Source organism: Ornithodoros turicata, chromosome 8 (assembly GCF_037126465.1).
Source record: "Ornithodoros turicata isolate Travis chromosome 8, ASM3712646v1, whole genome shotgun sequence".
NCBI classification, from domain to species: domain Eukaryota; kingdom Metazoa; phylum Arthropoda; class Arachnida; order Ixodida; family Argasidae; genus Ornithodoros; species Ornithodoros turicata.
Window position 1 is genome coordinate 12,839,053 of NC_088208.1, and position 11,985 is coordinate 12,851,037.

Here is an 11,985-nt window from a genome sequence, read left to right on the forward strand (position 1 = left end):
ACTGTACGAAGGCAAGTACTTCGTGAAGTGCGTTTCTTGGAGACGGGCTTCACAGCGCACGCTCGTGATATGGAGCGTTATCGAATATAAAAGCTGCATTTGCTTCAGGTTCAAGTTGCACGACAGCGCGCGACGCATCTTGGAGAAATTCGTTAAAGGTGAGTCTGCAAACCTTTCGTTCGTCTGCGAAGTGGGCGTCTGCAATCCATAGCTGGGCGAACTCACTCATGAGGGCCCTCATGAGTGCCCCTCACCCTCACCTCACGCCTTTGAGGTGAGGTTGAGTGAGGGCAAGCCCGCGGTTGAGGCATCCGTGTGTGCACTCATGAGGTTCTTACCTTCATGAGGTCTCCTGTGAGTGCACTCATGAGGTTTTGCCCCTCATGAGACCTCCTGTGAGTGCACTCATGAGGTCTGAGGGGCGCCAGGCCTGTGTGAGTGAAGTCACTGGTGAGGCCTGAGGGGTGTGAGGTCAGTGTGAGTGCATTCAGGAATGAGGTTAAATGACGCTTACGAGACGTGGGCAAATTATGAAGGCACTAGTGATATGGTTCCAGCGATCCAGCTACCGCCAGGGTGCACTTTAAAGGGCTGATGTGCCCACTTTTAGGAATTTCGTCTACGTCGCGCTGGAAACACAGCCAAGCGTCCTGAGCTGACGGATTACTTGGTGATATGGTTCCATCGACCCACCTACACGCAGTGTGCACTTTAAAGGGCTGGTCTGCCCGTTTTTAGCAGTTTCGTATTTGTCGCGCTGGGAACACAGCAAAGCGTCTTGGCTGACTGATTACTTGGTGACGTGGTTCCAGCCACCCAATTATACCGGCAGGGTGCACTTTAAAGGGCTGGGGTGCACGTTTTTAGCAATTTCGTCCACGTCGAGCTGAGAACACAGCCACGTGTCCTGAGTTGACTGAGGACTTGGCGATATGGTTCCAGCGACCCAACTCCAGGCATGGTGCACTTTAAAGGGCTCGTGTGCACGTTTTTAGCAATTTCATCTACATCGCGCTGGGAACACGACAAAGCCTCCTGAGCTGACTGATTAGTTCATGATATGGTTCCAGAGACCCAGCTACTGGCATGGTGCACTTTAAAGGGCTGGTGTGCCCGTTTTTAGCAATTTCGTCTACGTCGCTCTGGGAACACAGCCACGCGTCCTGAGCTGACTAATTACTTGGTGATATGGTTCCAGCGACCCAACTACAGGCAGGGCGCACTTTAAAGGGCTCGTGTGCACGTTTTTAGCAATTTCGTCTATATCGCGCTGGGAACACAGCAAAGTGTCCTGATTTGACTGATGACTTCGTGATATGGGTCCAGTGACCCAACTACAGGCAGGGTGCACTTTAAAGGGCTGGTGTGCATGTTTTTACCAATTTCGTCTATGTCGCGATGGGAACACAGCAAAGCCTCCTGAGCTTACTGATTACTTCGTGATATGGTTCCAGCGGCCCAACTACCGGCAGGGTGCACTTTAAAGGGCTGATGTGCACGTTTTTAGCAATTTCGTCTACGTCGCGCTGGGAACACAGCCAATTGTCCTGGGCTTTGTTGTGTTCCCGACGCGACATAGACGAAATTGCTAAAAACCGGCACACCTGTCCTTTAAAGTGCACGCTCTCGGTAGTTGGGTCGCTGGAACCATATCGCGAAGTAATCAGTCAGCTCAGCAGGCTTTGCTGTGTTCTCAGCGCGAAGTAGACAAAATTGCTAAAAACGGGCACACCAGCTTTTTAAAGTGCACCCAGCCTGTATATGGGTCGATGGAACCATATCGCCAAGTAATCAGTCGGCTCAGGACGATCTGCTGTGCTCCCAGCGCGACGTAGACGAAATTGCTAAACACGGGCACACAAGCGCCTTCAAAGTGCACCCTGCCGCTCGTTGGGTTGCTGGAACCATATCACGAAGTAATCAGTCAGCTCTGTAGACTTTGTTCTGTTCCCAGCGCGATATACACGAAATTGCTAAAAACGGGCACACCAGCCCTTTAAAGTGCACCCAGTCGGTAGTTCGGTCACTGGAACAATATCACCAAGTAATCAGTCAGCTCAGGACGCTTTGCTGTGTTCCCAGCGCGACATAGACTAAATTTTTAAAAACGTGCACACCATCCCTTTAAAGTGCACCCTGCCCGTAGATGGGTCGCTGGAACCATATCGCCAAGTAATCAGTCAGCTCAGGACGCTTTGCTGTGTTCCCAGCACGACATAGACGTAATTGCTAAAAACGGGCACACAAGCGCCTTCAAAGTGCACCCTGCCGCTCGTTGGGTTGCTGGAACCATATCACGAAGTAATCAGTCAGCTCTGTAGACTTTGTTCTGTTCCCAGCGCGATGTACGCGAAATTGCTAAAAACGGGCACACCAGCCCTTTAAATTGCACCCTGCCGGTAGTTCGATCACTGGAACCATATCACCAAGTAATCAGTCAGCTCAGGACGCTTTGCTGTGTTCCCAGCGCGACATAGACTAAATTTGTAAAAACGTGCACACCAGCCCTTTAAAGTGCACCCTGCCTGTAGATGGGTCGCTGGAACCATATCGCCAAGTAATCAGTCAGCTCAGGACGCTTTGCTGTGTTCCCAGCGCGACGTAGACGAAATTGCTAAAAACGGGCACACAAGCGCCTTCAAAGTGCACCCTGCCGCTCGTTGGGTTGCTGGAACCATATCACGAAGTAATCAGTCAGCTCTGTAGACTTTGTTCTGTTCCCAGCGCGATGTACGCGAAATTGCTAAAAACGGGCACACCAGCCCTTTAAATTGCACCCTGCCGGTAGTTCAATCACTGGAACCATATCACCAAGTGATCAGTCAGCTCAGGACGCTTTGCTGTGTTCCCAGCGCGACATAGACTAAATTTGTAAAAACGTGCACACCAGCCCTTTAAAGTGCACCCTGCCTGTAGTTGGGTTGCTGGAACCATATCGCCAAGTAATCAGTCATCTCAGGACGCTTTGCTGTGTTCCCAGCGCGACATAGACTAAATTTGTAAAAACGTGCACACCAGCCCTTTAATGTGCACGCTGCCTGTAGATGGGTCGCTTGAACCATATCGCCAAGTAATCAGTCTGCTCAGGACGCTTTGCTGTGTTCCCAGCGCGCATAGACTAAATTTATAAAAACGTGCACACCAGCCCTTTAAAGTGCACCCTGCCGGTAGTTCGGCCACTGGAACCATATCACCAAGTAATCAGTCAGCTCAGGACGCTTTGCTGTGTTCCCAGCGCGACATAGACTAAATTTGTAAAAACGTGCACACCAGCCCTTTAAAGTGCACCCTGCCTCTAGATGGGTCGCTGGAACCATATCACCAAGTAATCAGTCAGCTCAGGAGGCTTTGCTGTGTTCCCAGTGCGACGTAGACGAAATTGCTAAAAACGGGCACACCAGCCCTTCAAAGTGCACCCGCCAGTAGTTGGGTCGCTGGAACCATATCATGAAGTAATCAGTCAGCTCAGGACGCTTTGCTGTGTTCCCAGCGCGACGTAGACGAAATTGCTAAATACGTGCACGCCAGCCCTTTAAAGTACACAGCCGGTGGTTGTGTCGCTGGAACCATATCATCAATGCCTTCATAATTTAATTTGCGCACGTCTGGTATGCGTCATTTGACCTCATTTCTGAATGCCCTCATACTGACCTCACACACCTCAGGCCTCACCAGTGACTTCACTCACAGAGACTTGGGGCCCCTCAGACCTCATGAGTGCACTCACAGGAGGTCTCATGAGGGGCACAACCACATGAGTGCACTCACAGGAGACCTTATGAGGGTAAGGCCCTCAGGGCTTGCGTTTGTGAGTGCCGTGAGGGTGAGGGCGAGTGAGGGTCTGTGCTCGTGAGGGCGGTGAGGGTGAGGGCGAGTGAGGTTTCACCAAAATGCCCACCTATGCTACAATCACGTCTGCATCGGCAACAGCGTACATCTCCAGTGTTTGTTACGAAAATTTAATAAAAACAGATCACTTTAAAATGACGGGTACTTAGTTGTTCTCAACCGGATTCAAAGTGACCTGTTTTTTATTAAAGCTTCCTAAGACAGACATGAGTGTATGCTGTTGTCCAGGCAGACGTGATTGCCGACGACCACTTCGCAGACAAATGAAAGCTTTGCTGACTATAGCCCCGTCGCTTATCGCGCTCCATCTAATTTCTTAATTGGCGATAGGAAGAGCACGACCAAGGAAAAATCTCGGAGAACCGCGTCAAAACTACAGGGAGATGTCAACAGAAGACAGGGCTCGAATTATTGACTGCGCCCGAAGAGGGGGCGACCTGAAGCAGGTAGCAGCAGCTCTCGGCGTCAACATCAAAACTGCGAGGTCCATCGCACGGACAAACAGGACCGCCTTGTAGAGCCGCGGAAGATCAAAAAGAAAATCTTCGGAGGTTGTACACGAAGAACTGGCTTCTATTGTTGACGAGTATCCCGCATTTACCCTAAACCAATTGAAATGTGCCTTGCAAGTTAGGTGACCGGGATTGGAGATCAGTACGTCGTCTAATGACAGACTGTTAGGTGGACACGGTTACTCGATAAAGCTTCTCACTCTCCAACCACAGGACAGAAACAGGACCGATTTGAAGGAAACGAGAAAAACATATGCACAATGGTTGCAGGTGAACGAACCTCAAGTGCTACGCTACTATACAGGGTGTCCCAGAAAACGTGTCATTGAATTATAATAGAAAGACTGCCCCACCTAGAGTGATGCGGTCAACGGCATTTGTTTCTACTTGGCTTTTGCCAGCTCGTGATGTGAATGTCGTGTAACGTAAGTTTAATTATGTAAATTTCTGCGAACTCAAGTCGGAAAGGTCACTTTTTTACCCCACCAATGTAAAGAGCGTGTCTAATTTACTCAAATTAATGATAATTGGCAGGGGTGTTCAGGAGCTATCGCATCGGAAAAAAATAGCCGAACATCACGCTCTACGGAGCTCCCACAGGATAGCGCGCAACGAATTTTTCAGCACGATTGTTGTCAGTCCGACGAAAAGAGGTTGGAAACCCAGCCCACCCGGGCATCGCAGAAAGAGATGACACAGGTGTAGCAGCAGCGTCATCCTCATCACCAGCACCGTCATCGGTTACGCGCAGCACTGCGCGCGACCCGAGGTTTCGTTTTCGGTTCATCGCCATTAACCGTCATTAAACCCATCAACCTCAGTAGAGCCTGGTCGCCTCTTTTCTCGCTCTACAACTGGTGATCCCGACGTGCGTTCCAACGTTCCACCATCATGAACGGTGACCAGCACTCCACCAGCCCTTCGCCTGCCAACCGGCCACCGCCACTTCCACCGCTTGAAGCTTCTGTGGCACCGCTCCGCCTCCCGCCTTTCTCCATCTCAGACCCTCAGCTGTGGTTCGCGCAGGCGGAGGTTCTCTTCGACGGACGTCACCTCACATCTCAGGCATCAAGGTTTGGCTACGCCATGGCAAACCTTCCTCCAGAGGCTGCGGCGGAAGTCCGCGATCTAATCATCCATCCTCATGCCGAGTTGCCCTATGACACCTTAAGGGACGAGTTGATTCGCCGTACGTCTGCTTCTGAGGAGTGTCGTTAGCAGCAGCTTCTCAACAGTGAAGAGATCGGCGATCGGCGGCCCACACAGCTACTACGCTGCATGCGCGACCTCGCTGGCAACCCTACCACGGACGATTCAATACTACGCGAAGTTTTCTTACAACGTTTACCCCACAATGTACGCATGATCTTGGCCGCCGGCGAAAATTCCCGCCTGGATGACTTGGCGAAGATGGCGGACCGCATTCTGGATTTCGCTGGCCTCCCACCGCCAGGAGCCGTTGCCGCTCTGGTTCCCCGCAGCTCCCCTCCCCCTGTGGACGTTGCCATCAATGAGATCAGCACGTCGCTCCAGCAACTGCAGACTACGGTGGCGGCCCTGGCGAACCGGGTGGACGCCATTCCCGCCCAGCGACCACGTTCCCCGCGGCGCTCCTTTTGCCGTCGCTGCTCACCATCCCGTTACCGGTCTCCTTCGCCCTCTCAGCACCAGTTCTGCTGGTACCATCGTAAATTCGAAGATGCCGCAAGAAACTGACAGGCCCCTTGCTCGTGGCCGGGAAACGCTCCCCCAACCATTAACGGCTCTCATGGGTGGGGGCGACAACAGCCTGCTCTTCCGGATCACGGACCGCGTGTCCGGCTGTCGCTTCCTAGTGGATACCGAGGCTGACGTCAGCGTCGTTCCACCAACCCCCGCAGAAAAACGCCACCGACGTCCAGGCTCGGCTTTGCAGGCCGTCAACAAGTCGAGCATATCAACTTACGGCCAACGCTCCGTCACCCTTGACCTCGGCCTGCGAAGAGTATTTCGTTGGGTTTTTACCATCGCCGACCTCCCTTTCGCAATTCTTGGCGCCGACTTCCTCCACCATGTGTCATCGTCATCACCAGCACCGCCATCGGTTACGCGCAGCACTGCGCGCGACCTGAGCTTTCGTTTTCGGTTCATCGCCATTAACCGTCATTAAACCCATCAACCTCAGTAGAGCCTGGTCGCCTCTTTTCTCGCTCTACACAGGCATGGCTTATCGCGTCTGACTTTCGCTGGGACCACTTTCCTTCTCCCAATTTCACGAACTGATACTTTTTCTCACTATCACTCTGTAGGCTGGGTTTGGAACCTCCTTTCGTCGGAGTGAGCGCTCAAAAAGTCATCGCGCGTTATGGTCCGGTGCTCCGAAAAGCATGATGTTCGGCTACTTTTTCCGATGGGATAGCGCGTGAATGTCAGTGTCAATTATCATCAATTTGAATAAATTCGGCACACTCTTCACATTGGTGGAGCAAAAAAGTGACCTCTACTTGGCAAATTTCCGAGTTCAGTTCGCAAATATTTACACAATTAAACTTACGATACATGACATTCACATCAGAAGGTGGTGGCAAAAACCTAATAAGAACAAAAGCCGTTGACCGCATGATTCTAGATGGCGTGTTTTTTTTAATTATAATTCAATTACACGTTTTGTGGGACACCCTGTATAGACGAAACGAACCTGAACGTCTAGTGTTCACGAAGCTTCGACAGGTCCAAGCGAGGGGCGCCTGCTGTGGAGAAGAGAACAAGCACAAAGGGGGCGAATATAAACGTCCTCGGTTGTATGTCAGCCAACGGCCTATTGCTATGGAGACTTGTAGAGCGCGTCAGCTGGCCCACCTTTAACGAATTTCTCCAAGATGCGTCTCGCGCTGTCGTGCAACTTGAACCTGAAGCAAATGCGGCTTTTATATTCGATAACGCTTCATGTCACAAGCGTGAGCATAAAGCCCGTCTCCAAGAAACGCACGTAACGAAGCACGTGCCTCCGTACAGTCCATTCTTCAACCCTATTGAAAAAATATTCGCGAAATATAAACTGTGCACTTTAAACTGCACTGTAAACTTTTATGAGAGACAGAAGAGACCAACTGCTAGAAACTCCTCCACGCACAACAGAAAAGGAGCACCGAAAGGCTATGCTGACCTCTGCTGCGCAAGATGCCATCCAAAAGGTCCTGCGTGTGGACTGCGCGGCCTACGGCCGCAATAATTTTAAGTTTGTGTCAGCTGCTCTTGAAAGCAGCGATATGTGATCTCTCCGTCGTTGCGATAGCAGGGCTAAGAAAACTGTACTTCGTGGTGTTCTTTGTGTTATGTATTTCCTTAATTTCCAACAAATTGTTTCGAATACGTGCAAGACACGACAGTGTTCTTCCCTGACTATAGAGTGCTTTCCACATCACTTGTATGCTCATTCATCAGCACAGTGTTCAATAAAGCAACATTACAAGCTTTGATGTCTGTAGAATGTATTTTACTGTGTAGGGGCTGTCTGGTTATTTCAGAAGGGTATATGGCAGACCTCTATTGTGCATGAAAGGGGTACTGTTGTGATCAAGCAGTGTTCACGACCAAACCATCCAGTGTGCCTCTGTCAAGATGGGAGGCATTCAATGCTGCCTACAAACGCCTGAAAGAAAAGGGAGAGCTTCATCTCAGTGAAAGCGATAAACATACACATGGTCAAACAGCACCTACTGCATCACACATCAAAAAGGCAAAAACCTCTGTATGCTACAGAAGGAAAGTTTTCTATTATGGCATGTACAGCACATGCTTCGAGGACTTTTCTGCTGTGCTTTCCTAATGGTCCCCAGAGCCACCTGGTAAACTGCTTGTAGGCAACGTACCGAAACTTCCTGCATGTACCATGGACAGCGTAAAATTATTTACTAATAACAAACTGAAGGCACACATGACTGAACTCACTTGTTCACTTTGCTGTTCCTGATAACAGCGTACTCGTCGCTTTCTCTCACGTAGCAGTAGCATACCTGGAGCAACTCAGTCTTCAGCCAGAGTATATCAAAGTACAGGTTTCTTGAAATGCAACCGATGCGTTGCTTCAGTAACTTCTCATTTCGCGGCAACAAAGGCATTCTTCTGCCGTCGGCATCGGCACGCATTTGCCGCAAGGACACCTGGACCGAAAGAGCAATGCTATATTTCCGCTGCGAGGTTCTCAACATTTTCATTACACATGAAGAGTGTTTCCCACGGCGGCCAGGTGACTGCAATGACGGTAATTCGTCCTCCGTCGACGATTCTGCGGATGATGTCGTGTCATGCTGCGTCTAGCGCGTGCACTCGGAAGAACAAAAGTTTTGCGGGCGTGACTGCTGGACTATCGCAGGCTCGAGGGCATTCAAGTTTGGAAAAATCGACATCACACGACGTAGACCTCAAAACCATCATCTTCACCAGCTCGCTTGCTTTCTAGACATTTTTTCATTTACTCAAAACAACATTACGCCTTCGCCACAGACCGGGAGGTGGATTAGAAAGGCGAGACTAGCCGTAGCCGACACGAGCCAACTCAATGTTGTTGCTGAGGGAGTACTGAGCTTCGCGCTCGAATGCAATCTTTGAAATTCGATTACTCAAAGAAAAAAGGGATTCAAAAAGAAATATTCCGTAACTGAGATGTACTCTTCCGAGGCTTTCATAAAATCATAAGATAACCCTGGGTTGAAATTCACTTTACAGTTCCTTTAAACTTAGGCTCCGAGAAGAATGGGCAATGGCGCTGACTGAGGAGACAAACAAGTCTGGATAAGATATAGCTTTTTAATACGACCGAATGGTCCGAAAGCCAGAACTGGTGGCTCTCGCGCTGGTCGCGCGTAGCTTAAACTGAGGCGCGGGAGGAGAATTGCCAATGGGGCTGCCACGGTAATTTCTGCCGTGTCTCCCCGAGCAACTTACTTCTCAATTCTTCTAGGAGTTTAGAGCGGTCTGTGCATGAGACGCCAAGTGTCGTGGGCGCCGTTGTCCAGGTCAGCATCAACCCACACGTCTCGCGGATAGACTTGACGCCGTATTGCGCCGTTCAATGCAGAGCTGCCGTCTCGGCAGTCATCATGGGATCCGTTTGTGTCTGGAGCACATGACAACCCAGCTGTTGGAGAACACTCGTTCGAGGGTTATGATACACAGTTAGCAATGAAGTTGTAGCGGCGTCACCGTTATCAGTGTCTGATAGCTACCGTGTTATCAACACGTGCCGACTTTCCTTGTTGTTGTGAGGGCGCTGGCGCTTTGTACCGAGGTGTTGTGGGAGGATGTTCCAAAACAATAAATATCTTTTCTACCTTGGCCTTTGTGCGAGCATGCTGCCTTCTACAGAATGGTGACCCGAACGTGAGAATGGCTACACCGCTCCCACCAACTACCTCCCACGCAACAGAAACTACATCCCCAGGTCTGCACCACATTGCCGTGAAAATTCCACCGTTTTGGCCTGCTGATCCCGTACTGTGGTTTGCCAACATCGAGGCTCAGTTTGCCTTGCGTGCCATCACAGTTCAGAGTACAAAGTTCTACCATGTAGTCGGAGCGTTGGGTCCCACAGAAGCAGCCGAAGTGAGGGATATCATCACAGACCCTCCCTCGGACAACCCTTATGAAGCCTTGAAGACTGCTCTTACGAAACGTACTACGGCATCAGAGCAGGAGTGCCTTCGTCAACTCCTCACCGCCGAAGTTCTTGGAGACCGCAAACCGTCAGAGCTCCTTCGCCGCATGCAACAGTTATTGGGAGACAAGGCCTCCACGCTGGACGACTCCATCTTGAGGGAGCTATTCTTGCAACGTCTGCCAAACACAGTGCGCATGATCTTAACCACATCCGAGGCTGTGTCACTGCAAGCCTTAGCCGAAATGGCAGATAAAATGATTGACATTGCACCTTCAACAGTGTGTGCCGCTCTACCACAGCCTGTCCTGCCATCAGTGTCGGACTTTCAGAACTTGCGCGACGAAGCTAGTCGCCTCTCGAAACTGGTCGCTTCCAGTTTTCGATTTCGAAATACGGCAAGCTCAAGACCTCGCAGCACGACCACTCGCCGACAGGGATTTCATCGTCGTAGTCCCTCACCCCAGCAGCAACGGGCAAATCCTGATAAGTGCTGGTATCATCAAACTTTTGGCAACCAAGCGCGTAAGTGTCAGCCACCATGCACACGGCAGGAAAATGGGAGCGTCAGCAACTGAAGACGACCGGTTATGGTGACGCAGTTTCCAGTCGTCAACGACTCTTCTGCCTTACTGACCGTAAGACTGGTGTTCGTTTCCTGGTCGACACCGGCGCCGAAGTATGCGTCATCCCCGCTTCTCAGGAAACCAAGAAGCACTGTCCACCCAGCAGCAGCCTGCAAGCGGTCAATGGTTCGTCCATCATCACGTACGGCGAGAAGTTAGTGACGCTCAACTTGGGCCTACGTCGCGCCTTCCGATGTATCTTTGTTTCAGCCAATGTGCCCCACGCCATAATCGGCGCAGACTTTCTTGCTCACTTCGGACTACTCGTCGATATGAGCCGCAAAAGATTGATCGACACCACTACAAGACTTTGGGTCCATGCAGTAACAGCCTCCAGCCCAAGTTTCATGACGGTCCGCGGGTTGGCCCCCACAAATGAGTACGATGCCATTCTTCGTGAGTTTCCGACGCTTACTCGACCCCCCAACTGCAAGGCCCCAGTCAAACACGACGTAGTGCACCACATCATAACCACGGGACCACCGGTTCACGTACATCCTCGGCGTCTGAGTCCGGAAAAGTTCAAAGTCGCCAAGAACGAGTTCGAGCACATGCTCGAACTAGGCATCATCAGACCGTCATCAAGCGCATGGTCTTCTGCCCTACATTTGGTACCAAAGACAACAGGTGATTGGCGGCTATGTGGAGATTACAGAGCCCTGAACCGTGTCACCGCACCGGATCGGTATCCAATCCCGCACATGCAAGACTTCGCCAATAATTTACACGGCACACGAGTTTTCTCGAAAGTGGATATGATCCGTGCGTACCACCAGATACCAGTGGCAGATGAGGACATTGCAAAGACTGCACTTTCAACCCCATTTGGACTATTCATATTTCAGCGCATGTCATTTGGCCTGCGGTACGCGGCACAGACCTTCCAACGTTTCATAGATTCAGTTATTAGAGGTCTACCCTTCGTTTTCGCTTATACTGACGACCTCCTCGTTGCGAGCTCCTCACCACAAGAGCATGCAGAACACCTACGTACGCTCTTCACTCGCTTAGAGGAGTTCGGTATCGTCATCAACCCCATAAAAAGCAAGTTTGGGGTGGAAGAGCTCGGCTTCCTCGGCCACCACATCTCCATCTGGGAATCACTCCTCTGTCAACCAAAGTGAAGGTGGTACAAGAGTTCCCACAACCTACATCTTCACGCAAGCTCAGAGAGTTTCTTGGTGTTGTGAACTTTTACAGAAGATTTGTTCCGAACTGCGCTAAAACCATTCTTCCGTTGGAAAGTCTTTTGACACAGGCTAACAGACAAAAAGGACTTCTTTGTTGGACACCAGCAAGCATTAACGCTTTCAAGCAGATCAAGCAAGACCTGGCCAACGCCACCTTACTGGTGCATCCTAGC

At 50.7% G+C, this 11,985-nt stretch overlaps 1 protein-coding gene across 1 annotated transcript; it reads left to right on the plus strand.

The window, feature by feature from the left end:
- The first annotated feature begins 6,129 nt into the window (after positions 1-6,129).
- LOC135367514 (uncharacterized) lies at positions 6,130-11,746 on the plus strand. The gene is made up of 3 exons (XM_064600813.1): positions 6,130-6,345; positions 9,708-10,521; positions 10,599-11,746. The coding sequence occupies exons 1-3, from the start codon at positions 6,130-6,132 to the stop codon at positions 11,744-11,746; spliced, it is 2,178 nt and encodes a 725-aa protein (XP_064456883.1).
- The last annotated feature ends 239 nt before the right edge of the window (positions 11,747-11,985 follow it).

Bases quoted from the DNA above. Each gene is read 5' to 3' on its own strand.
- LOC135367514 (XM_064600813.1), top strand. From the start codon at position 6,130: ATGGGTGGGGGCGACAACAGCCTGCTCTTCCGGATCACGGACCGCGTG. The intron at 6,346-9,707 runs GTATTTCGTTGG...TGCCTTCTACAG, and splicing joins TTGACCTCGGCCTGCGAAGA to AATGGTGACCCGAACGTGAG. The intron at 10,522-10,598 runs GTAAGTGTCAGC...ATGGTGACGCAG, and splicing joins AACTTTTGGCAACCAAGCGC to TTTCCAGTCGTCAACGACTC.